The 16772-nt window shown below is 31.2% G+C and overlaps 1 protein-coding gene across 1 annotated transcript in view; it reads right to left on the reverse strand.

Annotated features, from left to right (window-relative positions):
• Positions 1-16509, reverse strand: part of LOC145284879 (proliferation-associated protein 2G4-like) — a 57285-nt gene extending 40776 nt beyond the window's left edge. The window contains exons 1-2 of the mRNA XM_080133908.1: positions 16044-16509; positions 6419-6547 (exon numbers count right to left, since the gene is read on the reverse strand). Of these exons, the coding sequence (XP_079990034.1) occupies positions 6419-6547; positions 16044-16128 (214 nt within the window). The 5' untranslated portion in view covers positions 16129-16509. The remainder of the gene's footprint in view (positions 1-6418; positions 6548-16043) is intronic.
• Positions 16510-16772: the final 263 nt, after the last annotated feature.

A 16772-nucleotide genomic window follows, 5' to 3' on the forward strand; every position in this document is an offset into this window, starting at 1 on the left:
AATAGAGAAATTGCAAGTAAAACAACAATGAAGAAAACAAAAAACAAAAAGGGAGAGAAACAGGTCCAAAAGAAAAGGAAATATATTCTTCAAAAGATGAGAAAAGTTAATTGGACTTGAAATTTGCTGTTACCGTTAGTGGAAAGGAATTACCAGTCATTGAGCCAATTTTTTCATTTGTATAAAAATTTGTTTTATAAGCATAGGTTTTAAACAAATAGTCTAAATATTTCTATTAGGTTCTTTTTTCTTTCATTATCATAGAACGGAGAAAAGACAGATTGTTCATGCTTTTCTCTTTAGTGACAAAGAGAGACAATGGTGAAAGGTAGAGTGGAGAGGCAATTGTTCTTTGATAGAATTTCAAGTTTCTTTCATAAAAAATAGGATTTTAGTCTAATATAAAGTGAGTATTAAAAAAAACACCAGTAACTAGGTCAGTGATAAATCCCTCTAAAAAAAAAAAAAAAAAAAAAATCTTTATTCCTACCACTAACCCTAAGTCCAAGTAGCAAATCCCTTATCAAGAAAAAGGTATTTTTCTAAAACAGATTTATCACCCATAGTATTTTTTTAAATAAAATGCTTAATTGCTCTAAAAACACAGAATAATCTAATATATATTTTTTCCATAAGTTTTTAGGATGCATGCACAAAAAAAAAAAAGTTGAATCTCATTTTTTTCTTTGAGAGTAGAGGTTGAGTTTTCTTTATACTAAAAGCATCAACTGATGCTTTAACTTCATTTTTGCTTAGACTCTTTTTTTAAAAGATACAAAAGTCATAAGTAGACCATACAAAGGGAAATAACTATTAATTATATAAAAAAAAAACTAAGAAAATATGCAAGTACAAGTATTGGTAAAAAAATAATTTTTGTGTTTTTGCAACAGATTTAAGAAAACGCTGAAAACATTCAAGTTTTAAATAAAGTTTTGTATTTCTTCCACATTACAATATGCCAGTAATCTAACTATCCACTTTTGTCAAACAAAGTGTATATTTGTAACTGCTAACTTTAATACACGATAAAAGCATAAATCTATTTAGTCACAGAAACATTTGAAGAAAAATATTTTTAATTTTTGGGCAGCATGTAAATGAATTAGATAAACTTAATTGTTAGAAATAAAAGACACTTCTCCATTTATGAACCCGCGATTTCCACAAAGTTACTCGGGTGTGCCTGGTAGATGACAGGAATAACCGGAAACAACCGGGCGAGCCTTATTACAAAAAATACAAATTGTAACAACCCTTCCCTCCCCATGTTAAGAATCGTGATGACTACTGAAATTCAGAAAATAATACATTGGAAAATTATGTCTTATCAAGAAAACTACTTGGCAACCGTTTCCAAAACTGAAATTAAATAAAATAGAAAGCGTGCAGGTGTAAAGTTGTTGAACATTTTATGGTATCAAGAATGAAGCATTTGTAAGAATGACTGTTTCTGTTAGTTTCACCATTTTCAAAATATTGAGTATAGGTTTAAATAATTTATTTTTGTAAATAGTCTAATAGTTTTTTTTATAAGTAGAAATTAACTAAAAGAAATGAAACTATATAAAATGATTTCATGTTTATGAAGGACAAAATGAAACCATTTAAATGATTTAAGTAAAATTTCCTCCGATTAAGGACCTAGTGCACAGCGCATCATTGAGAGTAGATAAATAGTAGCAAGTAAAAATGAACGCCACTTTATCTTTGGAAGGTTCATTTAAGAGTTTCATAATCCAAAGATAAAGGAAGATAAAATGAATGCATCATTTATGGAAAGACAAGAGAGCTTCGCCTAACTAGATAGTAGAACAGATTAGTAGCATATGAAGGTTTTGATCTTGTTTTTAATGCAGATGAGAAAAATAGACTACTTTATTACATAGATGAATGCAAATCAATATTTGTAGTGTAAAGCCTGAATTGAAAACTGGAGTAATTGCAATATTAAGTGATCTGGTCTGTGTAAATTGTCACATTGTAGCCCCCACCCCATCTCTAAAAGCAAACCGGTTTATATTTTAAAAATTTTAGTTTATATTTTTAAATTAAATTATGAAAGTTAAAGTTGATTATTACAGTATCGTTTGATTATTAAATTAATAGAACCGAAATGTTTTAAAACTTAATTCTTTTTTTTCTCCAATTAATTACAAAATATTAAAATAGTCCAGCTACTTACGTAATTGACATTATTGCATTTTTGTTTGAAGTAAACAAATGTATTAATTAGTAACTAATGGAGCCCCACACCTCCACCCCATAAAAAGGTCGAAACGAAAGATTGACAACAGGACCTTAAAATCAATCTGATTTTCTACCATACAAGTTTTATAGAGCATACTGAATATTTGATAAAACTAAGCTTTGATTATAAAAGCTGCTGTAGCGAGTGCTTTTATTACTCTGACAATCATCATTGAAAAATATATTGCATGAATCTATCAATGCTTATTTTTACAAGATGAGTTGTTTTACTGAACCCCATATTTAAACTCCAAACTATTTAGTGTGATTTTAATTATATTAGAATTTGTACTAGAATAAAGTATAAATAATGACATTTTTTTTTAAATAATAGATTACTGTAAATTATTTGTTTACATTTTAGTATAGAATATTTCGAAAAAAAGGAGGTCAAATTTTTTTTTTTTTTTTTTACTTCACAACTTATCAAGGCCTGGAGTCCACATTAGGATAAAAGTTTAATAAGTTTTAGGTAGATGACGTGACATCAGTATTAGTGGAACTTGAGTATGGCTTGATTATTTGTTTCAGTTGTAGTCAGAGATGCAGATTAGTTCTTTTTTTTTTTTTTTTAACAAAGAAGAAGCCACCACTTATCAAGGATTGAAGGCCACTTGAGGATAAGGATTACTGAGAGTACAGTAGTCAATGGGAATATGTAGTAACCATTAGTGTGAATTGGGTAAATTGGATTACTTAAGGGAACGGCTAAAGAACTTGTTCACGTTGGACTTGAAAACAACCATAGTGTAGTCAGTTGGAAAGTAAGAAAATGGAACAAAGTTCCACAGGCGTGAAGTTCTAAGAAATAAATTTTGTTCATGGAATCTACGTTTAAGTTTAGGCACAGATAAAGAGTGGGGGAAATTACTGATAGTGGTTTCAGCTAGACAAATGTTTTTTGTGAAAGTCAGGCCAAGGGGGACCATACATTTGAGTTCAGATGAGCACTTGCAGTGATAATAACAATAAAGCAGAGACAGGCTCACAACATGTCTTCTATGAGAAAGAGGTTGCAGGATAAGAAAAGGGTACCCCTACTAGGCTACAAAGTCTATTTTGAACTGTCAAGGCAGGATAAGCTGCTCCTAGCAGCTCCTGCTCAGATGTGGCAAGAATATTCCATCCTTGGATGTACTTGGCTCTTATACAGATAGAGAATTACATCAACAGTGAGATATCCACTGGAGTGGTAGAATGATCCCACTATAAGGAGTTTCAACAACCTTACACCATATGTCTACTAAATGAAATGAACATCACATGCATACAAAAATATTACTTGGTGAGCTTTCAGGGTTGTTATATCAGAGTGAAGTATGATTCCAGTTCAGTCTTACGAGGACCATCTTCCCAGACATTACTTTCTGGAGGGAGGATTTGTCACTGTAAATTTGTCCCTCATCCCCCGCCTCTCCACAAACACATTCGAAGAGCTAGAGTGTTTTCTATAAACTGACTGTGCATACTGAACTTTACTGAGAAGCAGGTAAATATATTTAAACAGACAGTAATGGCAGAAACACTAGAAGATGACCTCCAATCAGTAGTGGAATGGGGACAAAAATGGATGGTAACGTTCAATGCCACCAAGACAAAACTGGTTTCATTCAATAATTACAAGAAACCTTCTCTACCACCTATAGCAATGGCCAACGACTCTTTATCTGAGAGTACGTCTCTCAAGCTCCTTGGCCTAACGTTCACTGGAAACATGAGTTGGAACAGTTACATCGAGGGCATTGCCAGGGCCGCTGCAAGGAAGGTGGGCTCTCTCTACCGTGCTAGAAAACTTTTAACACCCGAAAGTATCCTGTACCTCTATAAGGCCACTATTCGCCCATGTATGGAGTATTGCTGTCATATTTGGGCCGGTGCATCGGCTACTAGTCTCTCGCTCCTTGACAGGGTTCAAAAGAGAGTCGCAAATCTGATAGGCCCTAAACTGGCATCAAAACTTCAGCCTCTGTCCCATCGTCGAAACGTTGCATCCCTCTGCCTGTTCTACAAGTATTATAATGGTGAATGCTCTGAAGAACTGCAAGCACTTGTGCCCCCACGACGTGAACACCCTCGACAGACCCGTCAAGCTGCAAAATCCCACCCCCACACTGTAGAGATCCCTAGATGTAAAAGATCCTTCTACTCCAGTAGTTTCTTCCCCAGAACTGCTAGACTTTGGAATTCCATTCCGGGTCACTGCTTCCCCAACTGTACTGACATGCATAAGTTCAAGTGCAACGTGAACCAACATCTCGCTGCCCTAATCCCTACATAGTACCCCAGTAGATGTTTCCCCTGATAGTAGCCCCCTACACCAAAGTGGCAATGTGCCTTGTTTGGGGTGAAAATGTAATAAAAAAAAAAAATAAAAAAAAAAAAGATGTTCTCAAAAAAGGAGGGGGGGACAGTTTCATGTTATATATTTATAACAGGACCTCCTATGCAAAATAGAAAGTGATTGTATATAAGATCGAGTAACAACAATATGTCAGTTTCATATTGACAAAAATTAATTTTTTTAAATACTTATTTTAAACAAAAAATGTTGTTTTTTTTTTTTTTTAATTTATTTTGGTAGATCAAGTCACAAAATTTTGACAGTTCATTGGAAATTAGAAAATTTGTCAATCATGTGCGCTTAAAATGCAGTGAGAAATTTTTACAAACATGATCTTATTAATGAAAATTAATCATTATGGAAACAAACTCACTTATGACGTCTTCATTGTTTTAATTGGATTTATTATAGCAAAATGAAAATTAGGAAATGTGTCAATTTCATCTAAACACTGAACCTGACCTTAGGAAACTGCAAGAGGAAGGGAGATAATTTTTTATAGTTGTAACAAGAAATAATTGATTCTTTGTCAAAATTTGTAAACTTACAAAAATGTCTAATTTATAAAATAGTGCTTGTTGACAAAAATGTACAGGTGAAAATATTAAACAAACAATGCTTAATACAATGATAATATCATTAGGTAGAAATTTTTTTTTTTTTTTTTAGTTATATCGATTTCAATAATACGGACTGAAAAGGGCTTTTTTTGTAATGTTCCTAAAAAAAATAAAAATAAAAAGCAAATATAAATTCATTGATTTTTTTTTTTTTGCTGAAAACCATAACTTTAGTAAAGAGGTTTCTTGTTTAAACAAAATAATACATTTTCATTAAGATTCAAGTAAAAATAGGTTCATTATATTATGTGATCATTATTTCATAAATACTAAATATTTCATTAAAATTAATTAATTTCCTGATTTTTGGTGAATTTTTAAGTTAAAGGAAGGCTCAAAATGTTTATACATTTTGAGCATCAGCCATTCATGATCAGACTAAAAATGCACGATTGATGATTTAACAGCAGAATTTACAATGAAGCCAGTAAATCAACTGCTACTATTATAAGAGAAAGGTGAAAAGCTTATTAGGTTGATAGTACAGATGGGGTCATAAGCAGCCAAAATTACAATAAAACTGAAGTCAAACATGTTTTTCTCCAATGAAAGATTTTTTTTTTTGTCAAGACAAGAATGACTTCCAGATGAGGTGGTTTACTGCATCATTCAAAAACACGGCCAAAATTGTCAACACACCTAGTGACAACCATGATTTTCAGTGTCGTCAGCAGTGAAGATGACTTTTCATTCAATTTTTATCCTTGAGGGTCTCAAGCTGAACACCAATGGCTACAGCTGCACTCTGGACGAGTTAGTGAAATTCTAGATGAACTAATGATAGGCTATTCATATGGCAGTAGGATTCAGCATCCAACCATACCAATCAGAACATGCAGGACTTCCTGTCAAAACTTTGTTAAACACATTTCATCTGATTGCAACCGTAGATTTTTTTTTTTTGGGGGTGCAAGGTGTTGTGAAATAAGACACCAATAGATTCACCTGCAATATGAACGAGAGGAATGCCAGGAGCATCAGAATTTTTTAGCCTAAATTTGGGCAAAGACTCATGGCTGTCATCAAAGCTAAATTCAAATGAAATTAACAGATCGAGTCCTGAAGATAAAATGATTTTAAAAAAATTATCCAGCAAACAAATATTGTTAACATGTTTTCATCAGAGAAAATGTTTTACACAACGTAAATACAAGATTTTTTTGTTAACGGTGATGAATTTGAACACACAATAATTGTCATGACAAACCTTTTTTCATTTCTTTATCTTTTTTGAAGACTTTTGAAGTTTCTTCAAGTAACATATTATCACCAAATTCACAAATCTTAATGACAGATTTGCCCGCTTTGCATTCGGCGATTACCATTTTAAGGATACCTAAAAATGAAAAACGTACATTTATTAGAAACAAAGTGGTTGGAGGATGGTTGAGGTGGGGTTATTCAAATGATTTGCAATTAACAGAGCATTTATTTTGATTGTGGGAGGAAAAAAAACAACCACAAACTGTAAAAAAAAGTTGTTTTTTAACCAAAAACAAACGATTTCTTCTAAAATTGATATTAATAAACTTCCATACTTTTTTCCATATAAAACTAATATCAATATTTATTTAAAAACATGAAATGGATATATGGCAATATTCCTGTTTAATATACAAGTAATTCAAATGACAAGAGCAAAAATGACTAATTGAATACTGAAATTTATAAAATACTTGATCCTTAAAAATCTTAATCTTTTAATATGAAATAATTTTAATATAAAATCAGATGTAGTGAAGTTATTCTAGTATATTTTATTTATATACTTTTAAAACTTATAACAACAAAAGAAATAAGTTTTGTAAAGAGGGAGCATGTTTATATTCTTCAAATTAAAAAAAAATTAAAAAAGAAAAAAAAAAAAGATGAAAAATAAAATCTATATTAGTTCATCAAATGTTCAAAACAAGGAATATCTATAATATAAAGCTGAACGTCTGTGTGTGTGTGTGTGTGTGTGTGTGTGTGTGTGTCTGGTCATGAATAGGCTCCTATGTGGTTGACTATTTTAAAAAACTGATTACATATGATAGAAAATGTTTCGAGACACAGGAATGGGTATGTTTGATCTGGCAGAACGGTGGTTTATTAAAATTGTGGGGTCTGCATTCGCACCTGGTCCACAAAGTACTGAAATAAAAAATTAAAAACGTTTACAAGTTTTTTTGATATAGATGTACATAAAAATACTTTGATAAGTATGTTTTAACTTAAATAGGGATAGTATAATAAAATTGTGGGATCTGCGGTCGCGCCTGGCTTCCATAGAATGGAAATAGGCACAAACTTTATTAAATACTTTTCATATCTATCTGCATAAGTATAATTTGATAATTATGTTTCAGTTTGAAGAAATATGGTAATAATAAAATTATGAGGTGTTCGTTCGCACCTGACCTTCATAGAATGGAAATATGTCACAAAATTTAACAAGGTTTTTTAGTATAGATCCACAGAATATTGTGATAAGTGTTTCAGTGTGAACGGGTATGGTATAATAAATTATGGGGTTTATCTATTTTATTTTTATCATATTTTGTTTTGGTTTTGATAACCCCAAATTCAACCCAAATTTACAACCCTTCCTTTTCATAACCTATTATACTTTCATAAATAAGAGTCCATTTTTGTAGGCTGTTTTTGAACCCAGTCAACGACGGGTACTTTTGCTAGTATATATATATATATATATATATATATATATAAATAAAGATAGTTTTATACCTTTCATGGAGTTTGATTTGTTAGTCATTTAAAAAATTAAAAATTTGTTATATTCCTTGTTCTGAATATTTGATCAACTAATAAATAATGTAAATGTTATTTTTCATCATTTAATTTTGTCTTATATTAATACTCTATATCTATAATATCGAGCATTCCTTTGTCAGAATCTAATACCGATCCCAGTGTAGCATCGGTTCTGATGCTAAACTTTACTTTTTCTGTCCTGTCAGTGGAGGAGAAATCCTTCATGGCCAAGACAATTTTTATTTTTGTTCCTATCCAGAATTCCCCCATTTTGGGGAGCTGGATTTTCACCACATTAAAATCCAACCTTGTGTCTAACTCTGCCCCTGTGGGGAGGTAAGTAAATAGGAACAATAATAGATGAAAACTATCCTATTAGATAGTTTTCATCTATTATTGCTATACAATCAGTATTTGATTTGCCAGCTCATTGCTATTCAGGTCTAACTTTTCAAATATAACAAAAACTGTTAGATTAGTTAAAACTAAATCGATAAAGTTGAATATGACAATTTCTAACACAAAATTCATACAAAATTATATTGGGGGGAGGGGGAATCAAGAATAAACTTTTACAAATTCACTGTAGGGAGAGGCGAGGCATAATGGGTTAACTCACAGATTTATTTTATTTTCTCCCAACCTTGAGTATAAATAGCTGATGTGATACAAGCTATTGCACCATCAACAGCAATGTCTAAAATTGTAAAGCACTTTTCCAATGTTATGATAGGAAAGATTTTGTAGGTGAGAATACATGTTACTTACAAGCGGGTGCTTTTGATATTTGTGCACTATCCTATATTTTGCCTAATTATTGTTTTATGGGAATGTTCTGGATCATTTTTGTTAATGCCTTGTTATAGTAGTGATAGCTAGCTATAACACTAAAGCTCTACAAATACCTATTAATATTATGTTAGAACTATTTCGCTTTCGTCTTCACAAAATGGGAGCTTTTACTGAAGAGACAAAATGGTGATCCATTATGCCATAACACTTACATGCCCCCATCTCCATCCTTTGAAGAACCCTCAAAATCAGTTTCATATTTTATATGACAAAGTTTAGGTGTTGTTGTCACCCGTCAAGGATATGCGGTCGACAATGCCTCAGACAATGGTATTGTTACTGCAGGTCGAGATGTTTTTACCATCTCTTTATGAGAACGGCTTAGTTTATTGTTAATCACCTGCGGCGCCCCAACTGAGGAATGCTAGCGGAGCTGGATTTTCAAAAACTCCACTGACTTTGTGTCTAAATTAATGCACAATAACACATGACAATTCAAAATAAAATAAAAAAACTTTTATATACTTATGGAGTAGACAAAACTATGTATAGCAAAATTATAGTAATAAATTTAATTTCTTACTCATATTCCTGGGTATATGCTGAAGCAACACAAGTTGACACAGATCATTTCCCGGGTTTGTATTACTGTACACATAGATTCGAAAAAGTTGTAAAAAAAACAAATATATAACAAATAAATGTTATCAAAAGTAAGATAAGTTAGTTTTCTACCAAACTGGATATATTTTTCGTCTTTTTATTCAATGTAACATGTTTATTCAGCTCGAAAAACATACATTGTTTACTGATGTATTGGAAAATTCAAAATGGCGCCAGACTCTCTCTTTAACACGGTAAATTCAGGAAAAGGTGTTATAAATAATATATAAAAACGAAAATGTATGTGTGTATGTATGTTCGCTTTTCCTCGATGTCCATGAAAGGCTTCTTTCAAAGAAGCACTTGCTCGCTTCACAACTTTTTAAAGCTTTTTATATCATCTATAAATTGTAATATCTCAGAATTACCCACGGAGCTCGCCTGTCTATTTAATTTTATTGACTTTCAAACGTTAATTATTCCACATTTCCCGCATTGGCACGTGTTACATTCGGTTTTCGGTATAAAAAAAGCGAACCTCGACTAATCACAAGCCCAGAGCCAGTTTGGTCAATGTCGACTTCGTCACATCAGACTGTAGCTTTCATTTTGCTTCTCCTAATAAACAGGGAGCGGGTTTTTAAAAACAAACAAACCCATTTATTCAAAATCGTAACTGCTGAATACTTATCGCCGTCACGTCAATCAAAAACGCGCACCTGTTTGTTTTTTTTAACACTTTACTATTTTCCAACTGCGCGTCATCAACGCTTCGGGTTTTTTTCACATACCCCAAAAAACACTCGGGTACCCCTCGCTAGTAAATAATAAACTAGACAAAATACTATTAAAAAAAACCACCGAATATATGTCAACCTATGTCAACGTAATATATATTGAGCGAGTTTCTAACAGTATTTTGTCTAGTTTTATATTTATAGCACCTTTTCCCAAACTTACCGTGTTAAAGAGAGAGAGAGAGAGAGAGAGAGAGAGAGAGTGGGGCGCCATTTTGAATTTTCCAATACATCGGTAAACAGTATGTTTTTCGAGCTGAATAAACATGTTACATTAAATAAAAACCCTGAAAACATATCCAGTTAGGTAGAAAAGTAACTTATCTCGCCTTTGATAACATTTATTTGTTATATATTTGTTTTTTGAAAACTTTTTCGAATCTATGTGTACAGTAATACAAACCCCATTTCCCTTCTAATACAAAGATGGCAGGTGATCTTGCGGTTCGAAATTCATTGGCTCCAAATAGTAAATTCTTTTTTTTGTTAAAAATGTTTTTTCTGTAATTTTGGTGTACACAGATAATTTTTCCTGATAAATAAAGTTTTCTTGTTATTTTATTTTGAATGGTTATATTTTTGCATTAATCTAAGAATCAAATATTCTCATAAAAAAATTGTGTGGTTCATTTGTACATAGGCCACTTATAGGTCATGTTAGAAGTCTTACAAATGCAGCTAATGTTAGACTATAAATTAATTTTTTTAAAAATAAATCTTTTGAAATCATTAAAGCTTGTGTAAAAATCTGTTTTTCTTTATATTGTTTAGCAATAGCTAACTCAAGTCTTCTGCCAAGATTGAAACAAAACTCATTCAACTGGTAAAGTCATTAATGTCTAACTTGGTTAATAACATTGGCATCCCATGATTGCAGTTGAAGCTTTTACTTTCTTTCTGGCCTTTTTAAGAAAATGATTCGTTTTTTTGTTTTGTTTTGTTTTTTTTAATAAATAAAATATTTCTAAACATAATTTTTTTTTATTGCAATAAGTGCAACAGATATAAACATTACAATTCTTTTTAATATCTAACAAGGTTTTATTTTGATAAATTCATTTACTTAAATTACCCAATTAAAGATGTAATAGAAATTATATAAATTACAAATGTGATAATTACAGAAAACGACAAATTGAAAGCTAAGTTAATAAAAATTAAAAGAGGAAAACACTGCAATGAGAAAATGGTTTATTAAATTTAGCCCCCCCCCCCTCTCCATTAACTATTTTGTCAAAAATGTCACCGTGAAACAGTTTCTAATGCCATTTTTAATTACATAATCATTAGTGATCTTATAAGACATCATTGCCACTGATTATTCTGTTATTGAGAGGAGAAGGAGGAGGTCATAATCACAACCGTTCAATGAAATAATTTTTTTGTCGGTTTTGTTTAGACGCTCCAAACACCACCTGAAATGTGATTAATGCTGTTTCTTATTTTAACAAAACTTCATACAATTACTTTCACAATCAAAAAGGTTTTTATAATCAGTTCGACTAATGACGCCCCCCCCCCCCTCCAATCATTTTCACAGCCTGCATTACAACAAGGGACACAATGGGTTTGTAAATATAACAAACATTATCTACATGACCAGTTGCACCATTTCGCCAAAGACTACTGGTGGATGTTATCTCATTTGAAGATAATCTAACAATGCAACCTTGTAATATGGCACCTGTTGTGGTATTTTCTGCAGTTTGTGTCTGACACTAATGAACGGAAACCTGCAGTCTCTTAAAATCTCTGAATTGCTCACCATTTCATGTGCTAAAGGGGTCATGCAAATCAAACAAATCAGCCATAGAATTTCGTTTTGGTCAAATATTGGAATTTAAATAGTATAAAAAAACTAACCAATTGTGCCCTGAAATTACCTTGATTAAATTTACGTTGGATATTGGTCATTAACAGCCCTATACTCCTTATCACACGAATTACCTAGTCAGACTTATTTCCAACCTTTGAGGTGACACCCCAACTGTTATTTCCCATTCATTGTATTTTGTAGAAGATCGGGTTAGTGACAATGGTTCCGCATGTATACATTCATAGTTATTATGCTATTATTTTGAATGTTAATCCTAATTGCTTCTAATCTTTTCAAATTTGATCAGTTCCTGTTCATAATTCACCATATACGAAAAAAAAAAAAAAAAATCTGTATGATGTAGGTAACTGTAACAAAACGAAATCATATTCCAAAAATTACGTAAATTGATCATGCAGTTTTTTTTTTAAAGAAAATCAAATTTTATTAGTATCCAAAGAGCGGCTGTCTCGCCCGCCATCTTGGAAAAAAATCGCAATAGATTAGTCACGTTGTAATGCCTAAGAATTCTCATTAATTGCTTAAAAATGATTTTCCTTAGAAAAATAGAACTACTTTACCAATATCATGTAGATTTTTTTTTAAATATATTTTCGTCACAGGTACGTATATTATAGATTTACTTCTGTTTTTAAATATAGGGGGAATTCTGGACAAGAACGGTTTAATATTGAATTTAGTTATGTCACTTCTTCGCATGCATTTTAACATGACATTCCTATTTGAGCTGGACTGGAGTTCAATGTTTTGTAAAAGATTGTAATTTCTTCATATCATGAAAACTTTTTTCTCTGCAACAGAAATAGTTAGCGGATTCGTATTAGTACACCGAAATCTATAAAAATAAAAAATACTTTTTTTCTATAGGAAAGTAAAATTTAACCTTTAATTTTTGAGTACTTGTATAAATCAATCCCCATGGCTACCAATATTGGCTCGATAAAATCCGGCGAGTTACAAAAGGCGACAACACAGTGAAAAAAGAAACACCGATTCATTTACATAATTGCAGCGTGCATGTGTTTTTTTTTTTTGTAAATTGTTGCTTTTTATTTTCTAGCATTTAAATTATCACGAGAAAACATTAAATAACACTAGAAATAATTATAAATACTAAAAAACAATTCACAAAAAAAAAGAAAAAGTACAATATAAATACGTCAATACTTTTTTTTTTTTTTAAATATATATGCATACTTAAGTTTAACTTTGTGTTGTCACCTTTCAGTTCTTGTCATAATTTATAACTGATCCAATACATTAACAGCCACAACTTTTATAAAGAGTTATAAGAAATTTATCGAAAGGAGATTACAATCTTTATTTTAAAACATTCATTGTAAATTGGTGAAAGGATCAGCTGTATAATTAACATAGTAATTGCATTTCTAAATAAAAGAAAAAAAAAAAAAAGCATTAAGACAAGAGATCTGAAAATTATTCTTATTAACTTGTCCCAATAAATAAAAATAGTTGATTTTAGAAATTAATCAGAATCAATGACAGTTTTCTAACAAAGGGAGCTTTTTTTCAAAAATCACAAAAAACAAAAAAAAACACACACACACCCGAAAAGGTGTTTTTTTGTTTGTTGCTGGCTTAGTTAATTGATACTTTTTATTGAAATAAACAATAAAACAAAAATAGATTTAGTTTATTTGAGGAGTTTATCTTTTAAGGGAGGGGGGATACTTTATAAAATATTTTTGGAAGGGATTATAACAGGAGATTGAAAGAAAGGTGATAAAAAAGGGCCAGTCTTTCTCTCTGGGTAAAAAGTAAAATGCAGCACATGGTCGTGGTCGACAGTCTACCTTAAAAAACGTAGATAAGATAACTACTTACTTTTTTTGAACCGGAGAGAGCAAGTTTAAACTTTACAATCTTAAATATATCTAAATTATGATCGATGCTAAAGAGATTAATTTTCAAAATTCACAAAAGATATTAAAACTTCCCAAAAAAATTATTTAAAAAAAAAAAAAAAAAAATCAATGTTTTTTAAAGATCAAAGAATTTAATTTTCGTACTTATGCTACCATGCTGAATGAAACAACTTTATTATTTAGAAAGCCATTCTTAACACGGGGAAGGTGTAAAAAAAAAAAAAAAGAAATAAAAATAGGAGACTATGCACTTTCGTTACCGCGCTCGCAAAACTTGAAGGTACGTATGCCCTTATGTTACCGTGCTGGAATAACGTAATTTTGAAAGCCATTCTTAACATGAGAGGATGGTATTTTATAACTATTCTGGATTACAACCTAACAGTTTAATAATAATAATAATGGTACTCATGCAGAGAGTGATCCGTGCTGAAATAAGGTTATTTAAAAAGCCATTCTTAACATGGGGAGGGGGTTTTTGTACCTATTCTGTACTTTAACCTTACAATTGAATAAAAAAACATAAAACTAATTAAACCTGGAAATACGATTTAAAAAATAGAGCGGATCACTCTTAGCACCATAATAATAAAGATATTGTGAAACTTAAAAATACTTTTAAAAAACATAGCACGGTCGGTACCATAAGAGAATAAAGTACCTTAACTTTATTTTCCTAGGAAATATTTTAGATGAGAATTGATATTTTATATTTGGATTTTTTTTTTTTTTTTTATCTTTCGTTGTTATACCTATTTACAATGCCTCCCCACGGGACAGAGTTAGACACCAGGGTCGTTTTTTAACGTGGAGAAAAGGTACAAAAATAAAAATTGTCTCAGTCGTGAAGGATTTCTTCTCCACCGACGTTTCAGACGATCTAAACTCGGAATTTCAGTTTTCAAACCTGGAAAAATTCTAATCGTCGAACTTGAAAACCCTTACAAAATTTAAAAGCGAACCCTTTAATCCAACGACTTTTAACCAGTGGGTTTATTATATGGATCGTTAGTTCACAATCAGGTCTAAGTGAAGTTGAAGGTTATCTTTACTCATGGTAATTTAAAACATAAAATTAACACTTTATCCGATCATGACCGACAGTAGAAAGTAATTTAACCTGCGAATTAAATAAAAGGTACAGTTCGAAAGATCGGAGGTTACATCGGGCGAAACGTGAACATAACAGTTTAAATATAAATTTATTTTTCTCCTCATACTTTCGAACTAAAATAAAATCGCTTTTTTTTTAAATTTTTTTTAGAGTATTTATTTATTGCAAGTTTACAATAAAAACGTTATAAAAATAACATTATGTACAGAATAAACAGAAAACAAATTATATCGAGGATAAAGAAATTTTTACACGTGAAACAATTCTCCGTTCGCCATTCGATTTTATTATTGAAATCGAATTTGAAGAGCTCCAATCTTTCTAAAGGGGAATCACTTTACTTGCTTATAACGTTTTGGATAAACCTTGAGTTTTGATGAGCCGAAAAGCAAAACTATAAATAAAGAATAAAATAAATAAACTATTATTGTTGATCAAACAATAAGAAATTCATATTTCCTCGCATAAATTATTTTGAAGAGAACAAAAAGTGAATTTTCGGTAAATTGATATTTGTATATAACAGCAATGGTGACCACAATTTTATCAATTTGAATGGCATTTTAAAACAAGTTAGCTGTAATTTTATTTTAACCAACTCCAGTAAATCTATTAAAACTTAAAAATTTAAGGTATTAAGATTTTGTTTGAAATATATTAAACGTTAGACTCTTTGTCGATATCGCGGTGTACTTTTTTTATAGATGAAAAAAAAAAGCCTTGGAACATATGGGTTAACTTTTTAAATAAGGGGGTAAAAAAAGGTAAAAATTTTGATTTCTTTAGCTTAAAAATTTATTATTCTTCAAAATTAAATAATCCCAACAGTATCAAAACATGTTAAAAAAAAAAAAAATTCACGTAAATATAACAAAAAGAAAAGGGATTTTTTTCTCTCTCTCTCAGAGCACGTCGTCACTTTGGACGCATGGTGGACCTGGAAATCATCACATGGTCGTGTTGAAAAGTCCAAAAAAACAAGCCAAAATGTCAGAACTGCAAGAACGAATATTTTACAAACATGGCAGACGACCGACACCAAAACTTACCATTCACCATATCTCCCACCATTTTATATTTAGTGACGACTAAATCGTGGGCAGGAGAATTTTCGCTGTCCTCTTTATCCGCCATGTTGAAAAGTTTGATGTGATCCTCGTAAAAAAAGGAAGGCGGGAACAAACTGAGCCTCGTTTTCAAATCAGATTTTTTTTTCTCTCTTTCTCCTCCCCTCCTTTCTATACGCTTTAACTCCCTCTCTCCCTTTTCTTTCTTTCTCGCTTTCAGTCTTTAACTTCTCCTTCCCCCTTTGCTTTGATAAGCTTTAACTCTCTCTCTCTCTCTTTTTCCTTCATTATTTTTGCACCTCCTCACTATTTAATCGCTTTTTTCTTTCTCTCTTTCTCCTCCCCGTCACCGTCTTCTTCTTAACGCTTTACCCCCCCTTTTTTTCTTTCTTTCCCTCTTTCAATTTTTACTTCGCATTTCCCTCCCCTTCTTAAAGCTTTAACCCCCTTTTCTTTTGTCTTATTTTACACCTCCTCCAACTTAATCTCTTTTTTTAACCTCTTTCTAATTTCTTGACATTTTTTAATTCAAAATTCTTAATTAAAAAAAATTATAATTTTTATTCTGGTAGTTAAATTTTGCTCACTTTCCTATTTTGTAAGAATAAAAATATTTGTTTTTTAGAAATATTTTCGTATTAACACCCCCCCCTCTCTATAATATTACTACAATCAGCAGCAGCATTACCATCACCATATTCTTTTTACAAT

The sequence above is a fragment of the Euprymna scolopes genome, chromosome 9 (genome assembly GCF_053919585.1).
Source record: "Euprymna scolopes isolate OS-2025 chromosome 9, ASM5391958v1, whole genome shotgun sequence".
Taxonomy (NCBI): Eukaryota; Metazoa; Mollusca; class Cephalopoda; order Sepiida; family Sepiolidae; genus Euprymna; species Euprymna scolopes.